General features: G+C 44.3%; 1 protein-coding gene across 2 annotated transcripts; it reads left to right on the forward strand.

The window, feature by feature from the left end:
• Positions 1-20616: 20616 nt before the first annotated feature.
• Positions 20617-21960, forward strand: LOC120322239. 2 transcript variants are annotated; one of them, XM_039377291.2, is made up of 2 exons: positions 20617-21379; positions 21459-21945. In XM_039377291.2, the coding sequence occupies exons 1-2, from the start codon at positions 20666-20668 to the stop codon at positions 21510-21512; spliced, it is 768 nt and encodes a 255-aa protein (XP_039233225.2). In that variant the 5' UTR covers positions 20617-20665; the 3' UTR covers positions 21513-21945. The 2 variants fall into 2 exon arrangements, 1 of the variants encoding a protein (XP_039233225.2); XR_005562004.1 differs by having other exon boundaries at positions 21254-21379; positions 21448-21960.
• Positions 21961-22286: the final 326 nt, after the last annotated feature.

The raw sequence follows: 22286 nt of genomic DNA on the forward strand, positions 1-22286 counted from the left end.
GGGCGAGCGGCGTTGCCACTTCATGTTCCTATCAATATGGCCATGTCGTGCCGATTTCTGCAAATAGTGTGAAAATCAATGTAAATTTCTGTATTTATTTCATATCGATCTCAATATCGATCGACCGCTATAATCGTAGCGCCCCATCCCGATTTTCTTCATTGTTTTGATGCCAACTGATATGTTTTGTTTTCCTTTAAAGCAGCTTTATGGTGTCATCGTTGCATCCTGATGTTGGGGTCCACCGCTTTGCCTCGTTCACGATGTACTGGGACGCTCTACTGGGACTCTCAGCCTTGGCTCTCCTGGTTGAACTCCTTCTCCTGCGCGTGTGTACTTGTGGTGCTGTTTGGAGCTGCTCGTCCTGGTCTCCGCTCTGCGCTCGAGCTCCTCTTTCCAAACGTCGGTTGGGCGTTAAGATACCCTGTATAGTCTTCCCCCTTCCTCTTTTTAGAGACTGTCTTTCAGCTCTCTGCATCGAAACCCCGCGCTTCCCGTGTCTTCGACCCGAGGCTCATCCTGCTCCTTCGGCATGACGTCGGTCTCCTCCATGCTGGTTCCTTGATCACGACATCCACGCCGGGGACTTTGACTTCCACGGCCGGTTTCCTTTAACGATTTCCCCATCTTCCCCTCTGTTCTTTTGGCCAGAACAATCATGGTTGGGCGCCAGATGTATCGAACCAAAGACAGAGTTTGTTTGTTCGTCACACCAAATTTATGATTTGTGCGATTGCCCGACCAAAAAGAAGACAGAGTTTTTGATTCAAACCATCTTTACTCAGTGACGCTTGACAGAGGGAATCCTGTAATCCTCGCCTTCGGATCCGCGTCGTCGCTCCTTCGTCGTCCTTCTTAGCTGGTCCCGCGTCGCTCTCGACGGCGTATCCGTGCCGGCTCGACTGGGGCTTAGGATGTTTTGGTGACAGGGTGTATTGTCCGTGAGACAAGCTAGCGCTTCTCCCCGAAGCACCTTTGCGACCAAAGACTCCACCGTCCCTTTTCTGACTACGCTAGGTCCTGGTGTTTGCTTGTCCTTGCTGACGGAGATCCTTTTCGGTTGCCCTCTTCGACGCTCACTCGTACTTTCGCTTGTTCCGGGTCTTGTTCTGGGTATTTTAACTGTTCACTATTCTGCTGTCGACCTCCGCGTACTTTCACTGATCGACTGTGTTATTCTCCGCAGAAAGACGATACCGTTAGAGCGCGAGAGCGGTACAGGGATGGTACGCAGCCGCAAAAACCGTTAACGGCTAACGCACACAGTCGCGAATTCCGTGGGAGGCAGGTACACGGCGGAGAATCCAGTTACCGGTATAGGCTCCGCGGAATAACGACACAAGGAGCAGAAGAAAACCGAGGATTCTTCGTGGAGGGGACGGCTAGACTCTGTCTTTTAAAATCGAGGGATACCGATTCCTACCTTCAGCTTCTGGCGTCACCCCTGGTGTCGCGATCCCCATACCCGGTTGATGAAGATCCGGAGGAGGTTCCGGACGTTGAGCTGTCGTAGGACGAGATGATGGCCGAGGGGCCGATCGTGAGCGTCACCCTCTTATCAGAGAGTAAGGAAGACAACGCGGGTGAGACGGTCACCCCGGAGGTGTCCTCGGACGAGGAGGTCCGGATGAAGAGGGCCAGGATGACCTATCGCAGCGTGCGATATCGACGGAGGAGCCGGGGGAACTGCGGGAGTTCGTGGACGCGCGGAATGCCACTCTGCGGCGTTTTGAGCGGATGGTGGAGGGACGGAAGGCAGTCGCCGCCCAGGCCGGAGGAACTGCGGGAGTTCGTGGACGCGCGGAATGCCACTCTGCGGCGTTTTGAGCGGATGGTGGAGGGACGGATGGCAGTCGCCGCCCAGGCCGGAGGAACTGCGGGAGTTCGTGGACGCGCGGAATGCCACTCTGCGGCGTTTCGAGCGGATGGTGGAGGGACGGAAGGCCCAGGCCGCGTGACAGGAGCGCTTGGTCCAGTGGCAGGAGAAGGAGGATGCACTGTGGGCACCGTTACCACCGTCGTTGCCGCAGCCGCCGACGCAGCCGATGACACCAACGCCGCCGTCGCAGCCACCACCACAACCGACGCCAGTGCCGCAGCCACAGACGCCGTTGCCGCAGCCACAGGTGCAGACGCAGCCACCCTGCCTCCGCAGGCAGGAGTCGCTCAACGAGAAGCCATGGAGGGAGCTGAGGCGAGAGAAGTGCCCACCCCGCGTGGTCAAGGACGCCGAGGCACTAAGTTGCTGGACGGCCAGCGGTACCGCCTGGGCGGAATAAAGGTGTATACATCACAATAAACGAGAAGATATACGAAGATCAACTTAAAATTGATTGGGACAGGGGCGGGTTTTTGGCACTGCACAGCTCATGTAAAAAAAAAGGTGCAGCAGCCAGGAGCGAACGTGAGAGGTGACGCAGGGTCAGGCACGCGGGCCGGCAAATCGACGCGAGGCTGCCACGGGCGCGGCACCGAGAGGGGGCACTTGCTGTCGCAAGTTGGCTTCCAGGGCGCTCGGGTCCAGGACCAGCCACCCCGGAGCATGAAGGGGCGGAAATTACGAGAAAACCCGCAAACTTGCACTTCATGGAGGTAATGCAACACCAGAACCACGTGCAGTGAAAATATGGTGTGATCTGTTATATGTTTAGACATTCCTTTCCAATAATAATGTCTTTTGACCTTGGCCAAGGGTTTTCAATGCCTGTATGACCTCCTTGTGGATCATGATGTAGTGTAGACAAAATTGCAGCTTTTTCTTTTTCATTGCATATTAAGGTCACCGGGTTGAGTAGCGCCACTCTTAATTTTGTTTGTTTTATTGCCCTTTTGTTTAAAATAATCTATTGAAACGTGTTCAAAGATATTTTCCCACGGTGCCATTTTTATATGACTGATTTTAGATGTACCGGCCTGCATTTCAAGCCTTTGGAAAAATTGATCTAAATCAAGAACTCCATTTGTATATAAATCATCGACATCATATCTTGCATAAATCTTTTTTCCATGTTTAAAGAAACATGTCATATTTTTTACTTGCAAGGTCACTACTTTACGTACCTCGTCATTATTGATGACTTGGTATACGTTGGGCATTGAAGCTTTTTCTGTTGATTGCGTATGTAATTCGGATTTGTTTGTTTCTCCTGAGCAGGATTTTTGTCTACTTTGTAATCTCGTAGTGACTTTCATAATATTTCCGGTTATATTTTTTAATTCTTTGATGGTTATTCTTGATAAAGCATCAGCAACATAGTTATCTTTACCTCTCAGATACACTACTGTAAAATTAAATTCCTCTAATTCAAGTCGCACACGAGTCAATTTTGAGCTAGGTTTAGTCATTGAAAATAAAAGGTGAGTGGTCTATGATCAGTTTTGACTGTAAAATGTTCACCATAAATATAGGGTCTGATTGCCCAATGTATTGCTGCTTATTCCTGCTCAGTAGTACTTTTATTACTCTCGCCCTTAGTAAATGATCTAGATGCGTATGCAACTGGAAGTTGGTGGCCATTGTGGTTTTGAGATAAAACTGCGCCACGTGCCATTTTGCTAGCATCTGTTGTGATACAAAATTTTTTACTAAAATCGGGGTATGTTCCATCAGTTTTGTTTTTAAGTGTACAAATGATTTTTGACAGTCTTCTGTCCATTCAAAAGAAACATTCTTTTTACATAATCAGACGTAAATAGTCGGCGAAGTTTTTAATGAATCTTCTATAATAGTTACAAAATGCAACGAAACGCCTTGCGCTATCTGCATCATGAGGTACTGGGTAATTTTTGATGACATCGTACTTCTTGTCATCTGGCAGTATTCCTCTATCTGTGCATTTATGTGCCAAAAAGGTAACTTCACGCATAAAGAATGAACATTTCTCTTGATGTAATTATACCCGTTACTCGTAGAGTAAAAGGGTATACTAGATTCGTTGAAAAGTATGTAACAGGCAGAAGGAAGCGTTTCCGACCATATAAAGTATATATATTCTTGATCAGGATCAATAGCCGAGTCGATTTGACCATGTCGATTTGACAACGTCGAGATCTCAGGAACTACAAAAGCTAGCAAGTTGAGATTAGGCATACAGACTCCAGGGACATAGACGCAGCACATGTTTATCGAATCATGGTGCCACGCCCACTCTAACGCCCACAAACCGCCCAAAACTGCCACGCCCACACTTTTGAAAAATGTTTTAATATTTTTTCATTTTTGTATTGGTGTTGTAAATTTCTATCGATTTGTCAAAAAACTTTTTGCCACGCCCACTCTAACGCCCACAAACCGCCAAAAACTGGCCTTCGCACATACACTAGCTGAGTAACGGGTATCAGATAGACGGGGAACTCGACTATAGCGTTCTCTCTTGTTTTAGATTGTATTTCCTGCATTTGTTAATAACATCTGATAAGTTTTTAATCATATGCTTTTCGGAACAACCTATCACTATCAACTCATCCAAATAGATAAATGCTTGCGTTGGCTCAAGGTCAGAAAATGCAATTGTCATCATTCTTTGAAAAGAATTTGGCGCTATTTTCAATCCAAATGGTAATCGCGTAAATCGATATGAACCGTTTGTTGTTGAGAATGAAGTTATATCTCTTGAGTTCAATTTGGTGAAAACCTAACATCAAGTCATGGCATGAAAAATATTTGGCTCGGCCTAGTTGATCCAAAATGTCATTAATTCTAGGGAGTGGAAATTTATCAGACAACACTTTTTTATTGATTTGACGATAGTCAATTACTAACCGCCATTTCTTTTTATCTGAGTCTGGAAGAAATGTTTTCGGTACTAATAGTACTGTACTACAGATTTTACCCTGTTATGTTATGTTATGTTATGTTCGACCAATTATGTTATCATTCTCATGAAAGCTCTACTATGTTAATAAGCCCAGTCGTAAAACTGAAGTCGAAGCTGCTGGCTGCGCCCGCGCACTAAACATTTTGGATCGAACCTCTCGTCTTTTTCTTTCGGTGGAAATTTCCCAGCTAGGCTGCTAGCAGCCAGTCTTAATTTCGTAACAAATTTTCTTCGGGAAAACTCACCCGATTTTTCAAGGTGTTTAGGCGCAGTTTTTAACAAAGTAATTTTTCAAAGAATTTCAGTGCAAACTTAGCGCCTGGCTTTTTAAAATCATATGTGGGATATTCTGGCCAACCAGAATAGCCAACACAGAGCTGTGGCGCGTTACGAGCGAGCCCCCGATACACACCCAAATAAGGAAGAAGAAATGGATGTGGATAGGGCACGCTCTCAAACCATTCTTCATAGTTGGAAGACCTTAAGGCCTCCAAACCATTACTCATAACTGGGAGACCTCGGGGCCTCTGAATTATTCTCACCCATAGATCGACCGAGAGAGGCCAATGCATGCTCACTTCCCAGGATGTACCGAGATATCCGATGCCTACAAGCACCAGGATCTCGTAACTGGAGAAGAGCATCTCCCAACAGATAAAATATCCCCTAGAAGAATCCAATGGGCTATAGAGTCCTTTGCGGGAATAAAAGCACCGTTACTAGATGGAATATTTCCAGCCATGCTACAGGTGACCAAAGAAGTGATCACCCCATGGCTACACGTTATATTCACAGCGTGCCTAAGCACGGGCTATATCCCTATCCAATGGAGAACATCTAGGATTGTCTTCCTGCCAAAAGCGGGGAAGTGCAGACATATGAGCCCCAAGGATTACAGGCCGATTAGTCACACCTCTTTCTTACTCAAGACGCTAAACACCCTGATGGACTTATACATCAGAATGATGCAGAACTACTACTGTCATCCAACCAGCATGCTTACACGAAGAGTAAATCAGTATATACGGCACTACACTCGTTAGTAGCCACCATTGACAAAGCCCTGCATAACCAAAAATATGCTCCGGAGTGTTTGTGAATATATCCGAAGCGAGCCCCCGATACACACCCAAATAAGGTAAAAAGAAATGGATGTGGATAGGGCTCTCTCTCAGGAGAAACCCTAGTAGCATAGTAAGGATGGCACTGGACTGGAACCCCCAAGGAAGCAGGAGGGTAGGAAGGCCAAGAGCAACATGGAGAAGAACCGCTTTACAAGAATTTGCCCAAATAAACATCACATGGGAAAATGCTAAACAGACAGCACAAAACAGCGTTAGATTAAAGGCTCTCGTAGAAACCTTAAGTTCCCGAGAGTAATAAGAAGGAATTAAAAAATAAAACCTCCGGCCTTTATAGAAGATTCGGGGAATTGTTATTATGAGCTAGAAGACCTTTAAGGCCTTTATAGAAGATTCGGGGAATTGTTATTATGAGCTAGAAGACCTTTAAGGCCGTCTGGTAGGGAAATTCCTTGCGAAGGAAATAAAACAAAGACCCTAGTAGTTTCGAGCGCGAGTCCCACGAGTGTGTGCATGAACCGCAAGCGTGATTTAAGGAGGTCGTCTACCTTCGCGCTTAAGTTTTGGGCCTCTTATTCAAGACTTCAACACTGACAGTTTTTGGCTGTTTGTGGGCCTGGCAAAACAGTTTTTTTGGCAAATCGAGAGATATTTACAAGACTAATAAAAATTTGCAAAAATATCAAACCATTTTTCAAAAGTGGTCGTTAAATTGTGCGTGGCAAATTATTTTTGGCAAATCGAGAGATATTTACAAAAATGTGTTTGCGGGCGTTAGAGTGGGCTTAACAAAAAAAAAATGTGCAAGTCGATAGAAATTCGGATAACTAATAATAAAATAAAAAATATCATACAATTTTTAAATGTGGCAGTTTTGGGCTGCTTGAGATCTCGACGTTCATATGGGCAGACAGACGGACGGACAGAATAAGAAGAATTAAGAATATATATACGTATGTACCTTTCCTCTGCCTGTAACATACTTTTCAACAAATCTAGCATACCATATTACTCTACGAGTAACGAGTATATAAAAAATATCTGAAACTCATTTGTTTCTTTTCTGTTAAGACATTATATTTTTTCTTATTCTGCTGTATTAATGCCAATGACAGAGAGCGTAATAAAGCCATTCTTTTGACAAGTCTCTCTTACGAATTGAGTGGGACAATTGGCTTTTAAAGCTCTTAAAATTTGTCTTATAGCCGAGGAAATCACCACGGCGATTCGCAAGAGAAGTAATTCTTCATCTGGGGAGGCCACATAGAAGATATAAAATATAAAAAATAGATATTTACAAGGTTCTTGTCGATAAGCTAAATGCTTATTTCCCACCAAAGCAAAACTCCATGTTTAAGAGGCATTTGTTTGGAAGTCTCGGGACACTTTTGCAAAGTTGCCATTTTGCTGTCAATTGCAGAACAAATTTAAGGCGTAAGAGACCTCAGGACCAGTTTGACGCTGTTAAACCTCAACGCAGCACGGTGCGTTGGGTTGAGGGAGAAACAGATCTAAAACCCGGAGGAAATTGCTTTATTTATTAAATTTATTAAATGTCAGGTTGGTGATTGCAAACTATCATTATTTATTGGGTTCTCGACCCAACCTAGGAGCCCTATTAATTCCAACAGCGGATAACGCGTTTTTTTGTATCACCGACACAAACAAAAAATTTAGCTTTATCGCTAAATATAATGGTTTCCCATTGCCTTTGAGTCCACGATATCCTATCCCGAGCCCATTGCAATGTTTTTTTTTCGCAAACGATAGCGAAAGAAATTGCTTCGGTCGATTTTGAGCCGTCTGTGTATATATTCTTTTGCCGATCGCATCTTTTTAAAAAAGAAAACGGGAGAGAAATTCGAAACTCGTAGTGTGGTTTTTTGTAGAACTCGCTGATGGGTATTTATGTTGGACTTTTTAGAGGACCAGTAAGGCGTCGAGGCTAAAGCCTGATGTGGTCTGAAAGACAGCTGGCAGCTGGCAGAGCGCCAAAGCGTATTTGCGTTTCTGCTTATATATGGCACAGAAATCTTCTTTCCTTGGTGTTAGCTGTGGTGAATAGTTTTGGAAGGAGCTGCATAGTGCAGCCTGCAGACCCGATTTTCTGAGAATGCAGCGTGTGGGAGAGGTAAGTAATGCGTTGATGGCTCGACGAACAGGTTCGTGATAAGGTGGTAGTTTTTGCCGGTGGTACTTTGCGCATCATCCATAAATAAAAAGACCATAGTCTATTTGCAAGAGCCGAGTAATATTTATAAGAGTATTGCTGTGTATACAGGAGTCATTGGAATTTAAAAACTTGAAGCGGGATTTAAGCTGTTTTCTGAGGTTGGTACAATGTTGTTAAAAATAAGGTTTTGAGTCGAAGGTAATACCCAGAATTTTTAAGAGGTCTACGTTTTTAATACAAATATTCTTATACATAATATCAGTAAAGGTACAACGTTGTTTACGGTAAATGTGTAGAAGCTTACATTTACTGAAGAGAGGGCAGCACATCCAATTCTTCTAGAATATTTACCAATTTTTCTCGGACAGTGACCAGGTTCCAGCGTCATCAACGTAGATAGATACCTTTATGTTTTTGTGTCTGTTCAAAATGCTACTGATTTTTCCTAACGCTATCTTAAAGAGCACTACTGACAGTGGAGAGCCTTCTGGGATGCCGTTGAAAAAAGTGTAAGTTTCGGAGGTGATGTTGTTGTCTCTAGCCCTGAAGGAGCGGTTGGTCATAAAGGCTGGGACTGTAGCCCCAGAGTTCGAGTCTACAAAGCACTTCATGTTACCCCACGCGGTCGAAGGCCTTATCGAAATCAGCCGAGGAGATCGGATGAAGACTATTCATTTTATAAGGATCCTTGTTAGGCTTGGTTATGGGAATAACAATGGAGGACCTCTATGTATGTGGGAATGAGCTAGCATCCAAAATGTTAGAAATGTTTAGAAGTTTTCGCTTGAAGGGTGTGGGCATATGTCTTAACATTGGGTAGGATATTCTATCCCATCCTGGGCTTTTTCCTTTAGCAGTAGCCAATGCCGATTCTAATTTAGTTAGTGAGAAGTTCTGGTTCAACTGTTTTGCTAAAGCAGACAGCGAAATCGGTTGATAGTTTCTAGCCTGATAAAGTTGTTTTTGTTGTATGTATTCGGCTGGAAAGTTGCTATTGAAACTGTGTGGTAAGTGAGTTTCTTGTAGACATATAACATCTGGCGAGTGGTTTCTGATCAGAAGAGTATGTTCGTTAAAATTATTGAAAATACCATTTATATTCCATTGTAAAATTTTGATGGACATAGTACATATAAATGGATATATTATAGTTTGCAACGGGATATCAATTGGAGGGAATCTGACTATGAGTCAAGATCTTTCATTGTAGCATCCGAGTCTTCGGTTTTGTTTCGTAGTGGTGAGTTGCAGTCGTAAAGGGATTAAATTTTGTTGGGTTCAATAGTGTCGTCTTGTGTAGATTGTAGAAGTTCAGCACAACAGCACAAGAGTTTAAGCTTGTTGTTATTTTTGCTTTTTCGTATGTTTATATTGTTTTGTATGAGGTTAATGGTCGAGGTTGTTTGTTGAATTGCTGATGTAGCAGCATAAGAGTTTGAGGAATTGATAAGAGGTGTAGGTTGTTGTGGTTTTTGTATAACGCAAGCCTTTCGCATACTGCATTTTTGTTGTTGTTTTTAGTCTAAGGAGCACCCTTTGGTTATAGTATTGTAAGCATTGAGAAGACAAACCCGGCTGATCGCCGTTACAGTTTGCGCAGAAAGTACAAATGCAGGGCTCAGGGAGGTGAGGAGCAAGATTACTTCACACGCAAGTAACGGGGACTTTAAAATGCTTTGCTGTGTGCCCTAACAGTTGGCAGGTGGTGCACCTCATAGGGTTTGTAATGTATTCCCTAACCTTGACGGTGTGCCATGAAACGTCCAGCTTGCTAAGTAAACTATAAAGATCGAAAGTGATCACTCCTATGGGTTTTAAAATTCCGTCTACAGTTCTGGAGAACTCAAACACAGAGGAAACATTTTGTGATTGGAGCTCTTCAATAATCTCTTGGTCTGGATGTTGATGAGGTACGGAGCATATATTGTGCCTTTCACAAAATTAAGCCAGTCATGGAATTTGCATTCGATAACGCATATTCGCGGCAAAATGCGTGAATTTAAGAAATTTCTCAGCGACCTTTTTGGTCTTCAATATCAAAAGTAACTTGTCTTCGCAGAGAGTCGATATAAAGATTATATCATTACTAACCATCTTCAGAGCACGGTGCACTGCAGAGCAAGAAAAATCAGTGAGAGACTTTACTGAGTTTTTGGCGGCAATTATTAGGAATCTTTGGTTTCAAGGAATTGGGAATTCAAGGAATTACTCAGAGAATTTAACGTATGGACATTTTATCTTGGCTTTGAAACTCACGCTAAGGCTAGCAAAGCGGTTGTCCCCAAACTTGGGAGGCTCAGGGGCCATGACGTCTGCACTCGAAAAGGGATAGTCGATGATTGACAACAGATTAATGTTTGGCGTTAATACGGCTTCTGAAAATTACCAAAGAAGACTTAAGGAAATATTAGCTACATGCAAAAATGTGAGAAACTATATCGACGACAGTTTTATATTTGGGAAAACCAGGGCATACTGCCTCCATACTCATCCGTCCTCACCTCCGAAACAATTGCCATACTAGAAGCAACAGAACTAATTAAAACCCGAAGAGGTAAATTTATTATCTGCTCCGACTTCCTATCAGCAATAGACTCAATCAAAAACCCGAATAACAACAGCTTTTACCTAAACCGAATCAGATCCCTATTAACACAACTTGCCCCTAAAATTAAAATAATTCAGGAATAAAAGGAAATGAACTTGCCGATCAAGCTGCAAAATCAGCAAGCAATATGCCACTAATTGTCACCCCAAGCATAAACAACACAGATATAAAAAGACATCTTAAAGCGGAACTTGCGACAAAACAAAAAGAAAACATTATAAACTGCAATCAATGGTACAAATCACTTAACATGAATAACACACACATCTGCGATAACCTTAAACAATCTCACCAAAACTGGACCAGACTCGACCAAATAAAAATAATACGACTTCGACTAGGACACACAAACATACGCCACCAACACTACCTAAATCCAAATCCAATAATAGTTTGTCCTTTTTGCCAAGGAGATCTTTCAATAAACCACATAATGAACTCATGTCCATCCCTTATACAAACCAAGCAATCCATATTTAGCAACGCTAACCCCCTAGACCTTCTTAGCAAGCCCAATCCAGAAAACATACAAAAATACATTCGCTTCCTAAAAAAACAGAATTATACCACCAAATTTAAACAACAAGCACAGTAATCATTTGACCAATTAGCCATAGGCCCTGCAGCCAGTGCTATATTACTTAAGTTAGTTTAGTTTTGTAAACTGCTCTATCCATTATAATAATAATAATAATAATATTTGGGAAAACCAAAAAAAAAAACAAGAGAGAACGCTATAGTCGAGTTCCCCGACTATCTGATACCCGTTACTCAGCTAGTGAATGTGCGAAGAGAAATTTTAACACTGACTGTTTTTGGGCGTTAGAGTGGGCGTGGCAAAATGATTTTTGGTAAATAGAGGTAAGTTTACAAAACGAGCAAAAATGTGAAAAAATGCATAACATTTTTCAAAAGTATGGGTGTGGCAAAGTTCTTCTGCAGATCAATAGAAATTGACAATACCTGTCTGCCTGTTACATACTTAACATAAGTAACAGGTATAAATATAACGATGCAGTACAACAAGTAAAAGAATGTAATCTTGAATTAGGAAAAATGGAAACACACAGCAACGATTCTTTCATTCAGAAACCCCAAAAACAAGGGGAACACTTTTACATACGTTAGTTAATTCATTTTCGACCTGGCCAATCGAACAGAACCCATGGAATCGTGGAATGATGCTGGTACTTCTGCGTGGGGCTTCTCGCGTCTGAGGATATCGGATTGGATATCGGAATCCGTGGGTGGAGCTTCTCGCGTCTGGATCCTCCTGCTGTAAATAGGTCTCTCGTGTTCGGTGCCTGAATGTCGTGCAATGCCTGGGAATACGTAGAAACGCTGGGGGGACCCTTAAGTCAGCGATTACGGGGGGTAGGAGAGATAGGGAGCGGACCCTTAAGTCAGCAATGGGGACGGTTGTTGTTGTTATCGGACCCGAAAGTCAGCGGGAAGAATTCTTTTTAATGTTGGACCCTGAAGTCAGCAGAGAGAATTGTTATTGTTGTTGGACCCTGAAGTCAGCAGAGAGAGTTGTTTTTGGACCCTGAAATCAGCAGAGAGAGTTGTTGTTGGATCCTTAAGTCAGCAGAGATAATTTTTGTTGGACCCTTAAGTCAGCAGCGGGAATTGTTGTTGGACCCTTAAGTCAGCAGAGAGAATTGTTGTTGGACCCTTAAGTCAGCAGAGAGAATTGTTGATGGACCCTTAAGTTAGCAGAAGCAATAGGAATAAACACTTACTACCCTTGTTTATTATATTTAAAACTGGCAGATCCCGCTGTAGAGCTGCCTGGTCGCTGTTGGTTGATGACTTCCATCCGATCGCTGCCGAACACTGACTGACTTCCCAGCGGCCAGACGCCCGCTTCATATAGGGATTGGCCGGGTCTTTCGATTTTGCTTGTGCTATCGATTTACCCAATTTAGTGTGGACGGGTTTCTGGTTTAGTGTGGCCCGTGACTCGATTGGGCGCGCGCGCGGGCCTTGTTCGAATTCGAACTAAGGCTGGTTATTATGTATGATGTATTAGGTAGTATGTACTATTTATTATTTGTTGTTTTATTATTTATTCCTTTTATTATTTTATTGTTTTTTATTCCATTTATTATTTTATTATTTATTATTTATTCCTTGTGCGCGGCCCGCGTCACACTCACCCCTCCTTTGGATAGTAGCGCCGTATGGTGACAAAGTTCCCCCTGTTGGACACTATCCGCCACCACCTATCCTATCTCTCTCCAGCCAGGTTTTTTATCCTTTTCTGTTTATTAATTAGGTTTGCCCGTATCCTAGCCATCGTGTCCTCTAAGATCCCGCGTCCAGCTGGTATAGACCAGCCTAGCTCCTTTGGTTCCATGTGGAGCTCCAATACGTCTCGATCAGGGGATGTACATATATTCACAGACACTTCTGGGCGTTGTCTCCGGCGGCTGTGGTTTCTCCGGTGCACGGTACTGGAGGTGTGATGCCTGCCGTTCTTAAATTGACGGGTCGGAGTTGTATCTCCGCCGCTCGTGGCTGCACCGGCATCGCACTGATGCTTTGGTAGACTGCTGATTTGGACAACTGCATTTGGTGTTGCAAAACTTTTGGGCTACATCTGACCTATATACAACAATAGAGAACGCAATAGTCGAGTTCCCCGACTATCTGAGCTGGTGGAAGAGCAATGGAGGAATTTTCACACCGACAGTTTTTGGCGGTTTGTGGGCGTGGCCAAAAAATTTTTGGCAAATCGAGAAAAATTTACAAGGCTAATAAAACTGTGAAAAAATATAAACAGCATTTTCAAAAGTGTTAGAGTGGGCGTTGCAATACGTTATTCTGCAAATCGATAGAAACTTGCAAGACTAATGCACTTGGACTTGGCAGTTTTGCCTATGTCTCTCTGTATGCTTAATCTTAACTTTCTAGATTATGTAGTTAATGAGATCTCGACGTTCATACGGACAGATCGCATTGTTTTAGCAGTTGGTTTTGAGTGAGCTGATAGCAAATATTCCAATTTTGGACTCCCCATAATAACTCTCTTTGGGCGTAAACACGTAAAGAATCAAGAAAAATAAATACATATCCTTTGGCAGCTTCAGAGTATTCTCCGAATAAGTGTAGTGATTTGATAAGCCTGCAATAAAAAAAATAGTAATTAAGAAAGTTAATTTCATGAATTTTGAAATAAAAATATATTGAATACTATAAAAAAAGTAAACTTTGAAAGGTAATTTTAGTACCTTCCGATTAAGTGGGCATATGAAATAAAAAGTAAATTTTATACTCGAAAATTAATGTTTTTTGAGGCAGTTTTCTCAATTTTTATCCAGTTTCGACAAATTCATTTGTTTTCTCTGAAAAGGCTACATATTTAATATTTTAAAAACACAAAATAAAAAAATTAAAAAAAAAAACTTTTTTTATTTGGTCAATTTTTTTTACAAATAATGCATCTTATTCTACAATATTTAATAAAACAGAACAATCTGGACCATAACTATAATTTACATATTTAGTATTATATCTAGTGCCTCTTAACGAAGCCAGAAAAGGATTAGAAGATGCCGCCAACATACAAAATAGATCCGCACTTGGTTTCGTCCTTGAAATTTTAATGGGTTGGAGTACCTAAATTTCTTGTATTCCGTGTTCTTGGCTTCTTGGGCTTCCTCGGATAATTCACCAATTGGCAAACTTTGGTACTCGATTAGATCCTTTCCGTGGCCAAGCATTTTGTGAACCGTGGGCGTCATCTTCTTATCGGGATAGGTAGCCTCCAGCAGGTGTGATGTCCCCTCAGCATATTTTCCGAATTCTTCCGCTTTCCGCTTTCTCTGCAATTTACTGCGTTCGAGATCACACCCAATCTTTCAATTATGGGTTGACATACTTCAGTAATTTCAGCAACTTCCTTGTGATGGTGATAAAATGCTCTGGAGGTATTCCCATCGTTGGTATTCCCGTAAAGTTTTGGGCAGTCTACCTTTAGTCCTCGCTGTTCTTTAATTTCGTCCTGTATCTTTTTGCTTCCTGATCGCTTCTTTTTCCTTTGATATGATGCCCTTATTAAAATGTTCATTACCTCTTGGAAGTTAGTAAGCCAGTTTCAAAATGAACTCCAAAGTCCTTAGCCTGCAATGCAAGGGCGAAATACCGTGCTGCAAGTTATGCTGATCCTTGATCAAGTCGTCCACGCTTTTGAAATCCTTTTTCTTTTTATGGCAGATGGCACACTTCCATGTTGACTTAGTGTCCGTCAGTACTTTGAGAACTTTTCCATCAACCATTGTAAGGGCAAATTCATATTGTACCTTGATGGTCCTTCATTTCCTAGTCCTATATTCCATGGGGTTTATTTCAGAAATTTGGCCCTCAATGTCAGTCACAGTATCCTTAATCAATGTTAGGGTTTGTTTTGCATACTTGAAAAGATGGAGCGCCAGTAATGCACCGAAGAAGGCCGAGGATTTTTCCAGTAGTCAGAACCGTCACTTCTGAGTCGAAGGGGGACAACGGACGCCATGAACATATTTCCGTCCGAAATAGTTTTGTCGTCCAGCTCCAGGAAAAAATGTATGCCCGCCACAGCACAATTTGCTCTAAGCCGCGCGTTTTTTACGCTGAATTGAAAGTATCTTTTGCCTTGGAAATTTGGGGTGGGACGTCGGGGGACCCGATCTCCTTTGAATATGATAAAGAACATTGTTTACTCCAGCTCCCGTGTGCCAGTTCCACGCGTCCCTAAATGGAGAAGGGAATCCACCCACTCTCTTTTGAAAAAGGGAGTATTCTTCCATTAGGGACCGCTGGCCACACCCTTTCTTTTTTTGCTTACTCACTTACTTACTTTCATTTCTACAAGTCACGAAGACACAAAATTTGGAGCAACCTGTTTATATTTGTACATATATACATCAAAGTGAATAAAGACTACCCTTTGGAGAACCAGAAATCCTCGCCTCTGCGTTTCAATTGGAATCAAAACGATCCGGTTTCTCAACCGCCGCAACCCCCAGCAGAGCCAATTCTACATTTTTTGGTCCTTCGAGCCGGATTCTTCGAGGGATAGTCCACAGCTAAGTACTGCATGCCATTTTGTCCAATTGTAAGCCTTTTGCCGACCGCCATATCGCTTTGTCAATTTTCCCTTTGGCCGGCAGAAGTTTTTACATCGCTCCCTGCATGTATGTACATATGTGTGATAGTTCTATTTCTACATTTGGTTCCAAAACTCCAAGTGTCATCAATTTCCTACATTCTTTTATTCTTGGCAAGTGATCGTTTTTTTTTGCATAAACAAATATTAATTTGTGCAATTAATAAACATTAATAACATAAACATACATAACATACATAACATACAACACATACACATTTACATATTCCTACATTTACTTCGGCCACAGTAACAGTGTCTTCACACTGCGTTACATTTCTACAATTCGCATTTCTGGTGGACGGTACTTAATTTATTTTGTTCAACTGATCGTTTTTTTGCATAAACAAATATTAATTTGTGCAATTAATAGTTCCCAATTGTCCATATAAACATAAACATACATAACATACAACACATACACATTTACATATTCCTACATTTACCTCGGCCACAGTAACAGTTCAACTGATCGTTTTTTTTTCTGCATAAACAAATATTATTTTACTGCTACATTCTAAATTTTTTCGGACGGTACTCAAATCACCGTATTGTTTCGGTTTTCCGTCAGTGCACATCAGTACCATCCCGTATTTCCGACATTCCACGTTTCTGGTGGACGGTACTTCTACATTCTGGATTTTTTTTCTCAATTCAATTTTGGGATTTATTTGTTTTTCCTATCCAAACTTGCTTCAGCTAGGTACGCTTTTTTCCATTCCGCATTTCTGGTGACCAGAAATTTCACCAGTTTTTTTTTTACACGGTTGTCCTCTATTCCTTTTTCTGGTAATAATTTTGCGCTTATTCTCAAACCACTATAATGATGTCTGAAGCAGGCCAGAAGCGGGATCCTAGCCCAAGGGACGCGGGGGCTGGACCCGCTGGGAATTTGAGATCAAAAACTAGAACCTCCTTAGACGCGGCGGTGCTTGATTTTATAGCCACCAGCGACCGACTTAGCAAATTTGAAGGCCGGATTTGTGCGGCATCCTCGTCCTCTGCCGAGCCTAATTCTTTTACACTAAAGATCCGCCTAGACCAAATCCAGTCCCTCTGGGACAAGGTTGAGCGGGAATACGAAGCAGTCTCCCGTCTAGCCCTTCACGAAGGAGGTGGCGAAAGCGTTCGGCAGCTTCAGAGCAAATATGAGAATTGCTACTTGGTTTATGAGAGGTGTGCTTCCCAATTAAACGAACATATTGCCCGTCTGTCCGCCCACAGTTCTCAGGGGAGTTCAAATCCGTCCGTTGAGACGTTCTCGAAGGGTTGCAGGCTTCCGCCATGTGACACGGAAATCTTCACTGGAGATTATCTGCGGTGGCCCACCTTCCGGGACCTATTCACAGCGATCTACATCGATAATTCCAGGCTGACTCCAGTGGAAAAATTATTCCACTTAAACGCCAAAACCAGCGGCGAAGCTCACGCTATTGTTAGCAAGTCCCCCCTTACAAATTCTGGGTTCCAATCCGCATGGTCTGCACTTCAAGAGCGTTTTGAAAACAAGCGACTCTTAGTAAATAGCCAGTTGAAGGTTCTGTTCAATCTCCCGAAGATAAGCACCGAATCAGGAACGGCCTTGAAGGATCTTCAGAGCACGATTCAAGGGTGTTTGATTGCCATGGAACACTCCAATGTCTCCACAGAAAATTGGGATTGCATTCTGATTTTCTTCTGCTCTTCCAAGTTGCCAACAGTCACTCTCTCATTATGGAACAGTCGTTGAACAACAAGTCCGAAATTCCTACCTGGGACGAGATGAATTCGTTTCTCGAAGATAGATATCGCACGCTAGAAGCGATTGAAGAGGTTCGACTTCATACTTCCAACTCACAACATACTAGGGAGCCCAGGAACCCACAGCCGAGAAGGGTAAACTCTTTTGAAACGCAAGTCGGCCCACGTGTACGCTCCTGTGATCTCTGCTCCAGAGAGTCACATCCAGTTCGGCAGTGTCCTCGTTTCCTCCAGATGACTCAACCACAAAGAGTATCATATATCAAGCAGAAGCGATTATGCCTTAATTGCTTCGCCCAAGGACACAATCTTCGAGAGTGCACAAGTAGACACAATTGTTTTACGTGCAAGGGCCGCCACAACACGCTGCTTCATAAGGAAAGTCCTGCTACTTCCACCAGCGCAGCGCAGGCTCATAATCCAGATCAGCCCACTGCGAACACTTCTGTTCATTTCGCCTCCAATCGGCAGGGCATCCTTTTAGGAACGGCCATTGTCCAAGTCTGTCACCAGGGAGAAAACTTTCCCGCACGGGCTTTGATAGACTCAGGCTCAGAGGGCACCTTCATCTCCGAGAAGCTTGCGACCAGAATCAAGCTTCCTAGTCAGACCGTGAGAACTAGAATCACGGGGCTGAACCAAACCAGCACAGGTGTCTCACAAAGGATGTGTCACTTCCAGATGGGCACGGCGGCGAAGCCGATGCTCAAGATAGACACGACTGCGTTGGTGTTGCCCAATCTGGCCGGGAATCTGCCGACGAGTTCGATCGATCGCAGCATTCTCGGAAGACTTCCCAATATTCCGTTGGCTGATCCACTCTTTTTCCAGCCCTCCCAGATCGACCTTCTAATAGGGGCGGATATTCTTCCGTCTGTCCTCCTCTCAGGCTTGAAGCCAAACTTATGTGGGTCACTGCTAGGGCAAGAGACCATTTTTGGGTGATTTTAACCGGGCCAGTTTCTACAGCCACTAGTAGGGTTTCGTCCTTCACAACAAAGATATCCATAGAATCGGAACCTACCATGGAGACACTTCTCACAAAATTTTGGGAGGTGGAGGATCTTCCATGTAAAGTAGTAAAGGAGTCGGACAACTTGTGCGAAGAAAACTTCGCTCGAACGACTATCAGGTCTCGGGACGGGAAATATGTAGTATCCCTACCCTTCAAGGATGCTGAGCACATCAACTTGGGGCATTCCAGATCATTCGCTCTCGCACAATTCCTAAGGAATGAGACTCGCCTGAAAAGGGATCCTATTCTCAAAGATACCTATGACTCAGTGATCAAAGAGTACATAGATCTTGGCCACATGAAGCCTGTGCCTCCGAATACGGACACGGTGAATTTTTATCTTCCCCACCACGCGGTTTTCAAGCCCGAAAGTACTACCACAAAGGTCCGTGTGGTATTCAACGCATCCAGTCCCTTGTCAAATGGGAACAGCCTGAATGACATCCTGCATCCAGGGCCAGTACTTCAGTCCGATCTCACCCTCCAGATCCTAAAGTGGCGAACATTCCAATTTGTCTTTAATGCCGATATCACCAAGATGTATAGGCAGATTCCCCTAAACCCTGCACACACCGCTTTTCAGAGAATTCTCTTTCGAGATGATCGTGGGGACATCAGGGACTATGAGCTTCAGACTGTCACGTTTGGAGTTAATTGTGCCCCGTTTCTAGCTTTACGAACGTTGCGGCAGCTGTCCGAGGATGTCCACGCCCTATATCCACGGCATCTCGAATAATTTCAGATTATATGTATGTGGACGATGTGCTTGCAGGAGCCCACACGAAGGTCGAGGCTACTTTAGCCATTCAAGAGTTGAGGACAACTCTGAGCTCCGCAGGATTTCCTCTCCGCAAGTGGACAGCAAATGAGCGAACTCTCCTAAAGGCACTTCCTTCAGACCACCTGCTCTCAGGTGACTTCCTCGACATCGAAGAGGTGAGCACCACGAAAACGTTGGGAATACGGTGGAACGCCAAGGCGGATGAGTTTCTATTTTGTCCCGACTGAGCTTGTTGTCAATGCGAATTATTCCAAGCGCAACGTCCTATCGCAAATCGCAAAACTGTTCGATCCCGCTGGATGGTTGTCCCCATTTGTAGTCCAGGCCAAGATCCTAATGCAGGATATATGGTTAGCCGGCATTGGATGGGACGAGTTTCTCCCTGCAGAGCTACGGCAACGCTGGCATGATTTCCTTCGCAGCCATAGTTCCCTCCACAAGGTTCGCGTCCCGCGTTGGGTACAATTCCGACCGGGAGCACAAGTTCAGATCCACGGCTTCTGTGATGCATCTCAGAAGGCCTATGGGGCAGCGATTTATGTTCGCATCCAATACGACGGAGGCATTCATCGAGTCTGCTCACGTCAAAGACTAAAGTCGCCCCTGTCAAAACCGTTTCACTCCCGCGCTTAGAATTGTGTGGTGCAGTTCTTCTTGCTGACCTGTGGGCGGCAATTCTTCCTCACATCCCGTTTGGTCGAATAGAGACGTTTTTCTGGACTGATTCCACCATTGTGTTGGCATGGTTGAACAAGCCACCATGTCAATGGACCACCTTCGTAGCGAATCGAGTGACTAAGATTGCTCTAAATACAGATGCCAGTCAATGGTCACATGTGCGTTCCGAGCACAATCCAGCAGATCTAGCCAGTCGTGGTGTCACGGCTGAAGAGCTGGCAAGTAGTGACCTCTGGTGGCATGGCCCGTCGTGGCTGAGTCAGCCGCAAGTCGCCTGGCCCACGTCGCACGAAGAGGTATCGGACCCTGAACTCGAAAGACGATCCGTCCGGTGCTATTTAGCGTGTCCAGCATGGGATCTCCTAGAGCGTTTTTCAAACTTCAATCGCATGCTGCGAGTCATGGCTTTTGTGCAGCGGTTCATCAACCGCTGCAGATGCATTCCTACGCCTTCTTCTACAGACTTAAGCAGTAAAGAACTCGCCCATATACAACTCATGCTTATTAGGCAAACTCAACGGGCCGACTATCCAGAGGAATACAACATCCTGCAATCCAAAGGACAGCTCCCTCGTCCAGTTGTATCCTCAACCTTAATCCGTTCCTGGATGCTGACGGCATCATGAGGTCATGCGGTCGTTTGACTGCATCTGACTCGTTATCCTACGACGAACGTCATCCTATCCTTTTGGCGTACCATTCCAAACTAGCAGAGCTTCTGGTCACATTTACTTACCGTATCTCCATACACGGGGGAAACCAGCTTATGGTTCGTCTCATCCGGACGAGATACTGGATTCCGAAGCTGCGGAACCTGATCAAACGTGTGACCACGACCTGCAAGGTGTGTGTCATTCACCGGAAGAAGGTGCAGTCCCAGCTAATGGGTAAACTACCTCAGTCCAGAGCGACCTATTCGCGACCTTTTACACACACAGGACTCGACTTCGCGGGACCGTTTGATGTCAAGAGCTATTCAGGTCGGGCCTGTCGAATCACGAAAGGCTATGTCTGCGTCTTCGTGTGCTTCAGTACGAAGGCCATCCATTTGGAAGCCACTTCGGACTTGACCACGGAGAAATTCCTCGGAGCCTTCTCAAGGTTCGCGGCCAGAAGAGGGTGCCCTCTCCATCTTTACTCGGACAACGGAAAGACTTTTGTGGGCGCGGAGAAGGCCCTCACAGAAGATTTCATCGCTGCGGTTAAGGAAAGGTTACCTCGTCATTTAGTCACCAGAGCCTATCCTGGCATTTCAACCCTCCAGGCGCCCCCCATATGGGAGGCCTGTGGGAAGCAGGAGTCAAGAGCTTCAAGACTCACTTCTACAAGACGACAGGTAATTTTAAGTATACCCTTGAAGAGTTATCACTCTACGTGTCGGATCGAGGCATGCCTCAACTCCAGACCAATTTCAGCGATGTCAGAAGATCCGTCGGATATCCTCGCTCTCACTCCGGGACATTTTCTGATAGGCGGACCGCTACTTGTCCCCGCCGAACCTCCCACCGCCGGCGAAGCCAGTTCTATCCTGAACCGATGGCAGCGACTCAAAGCCCTTGGCCAGCTTTTCGCATCGAGATGGAAAGCTGAATACCTGAAAGAGTTCCATAAGAGGACCAAATGGCAAATTCCAACCAGGAATATGTCCGAAGGCGACATGGTAATTATCAAGGAAGACCACGTTCCATCGTATGGGTGGCGTTTAGGGCGTGTTCAAAGGGTTTATCCTGGCTCTGATGACAAAGTTCGCGTCGTAGACGTCCGCACGGCCCGTGGTATCCTCAAACGGCCAATTTCCAAATTAGTTTTCCTTCCCGTAGACAAACATGTCCAATGTCTCTGCGTTCGATGTCCATAACTGTGAGAGTAAAGCGTATCCACTAATTATTATTTTTTTTTCCGTTCTATCCTCCAGTCGTTCTTTCTCTCAGCTTCTCTCATCCATGCCGTCCCAGCCAGCCATGCCGTCCCATCGCAACCAAACGTCGCCAGCTCATCGACAGATGTTCTCGAGGAACTCGATCGTTCCGATGCCGAGTCTGTCAGGGGATTCATCCGCTTCGGACGTGTTCGCGGTTTCTCCGGCTAGATGCAGAGCGGCGGCTCCGTGCGGTTCTCATCAACAAATATTGCCCGAACTGCTTGGCGCACCAGCATTCGGAGACTCGTGCCGAAGTGAGTGTCGCTGCCGAGTATGTGGGGACGCTCATCACACCCTGCTGCATCTCCATCGGCGGGAAAAG

Source organism: Drosophila yakuba, unplaced genomic scaffold, assembly GCF_016746365.2.
Source record: "Drosophila yakuba strain Tai18E2 unplaced genomic scaffold, Prin_Dyak_Tai18E2_2.1 Segkk21_quiver_pilon_scaf, whole genome shotgun sequence".
In the NCBI taxonomy this organism is placed as follows: domain Eukaryota; kingdom Metazoa; phylum Arthropoda; class Insecta; order Diptera; family Drosophilidae; genus Drosophila; species Drosophila yakuba.

What these genes read in the sequence shown, in the direction of transcription:
- LOC120322239 (XM_039377291.2), top strand. Translation starts at nt 20,666, where the DNA reads ATGAGGTCATGCGGTCGTTTGACTGCATCTGACTCGTTATCCTACGAC. An exon ending in TCACTTCTACAAGACGACAG is followed by an intron (nt 21,380 to 21,458) that starts GTAATTTTAAGT and finishes GACCAATTTCAG; the next exon opens with CGATGTCAGAAGATCCGTCG.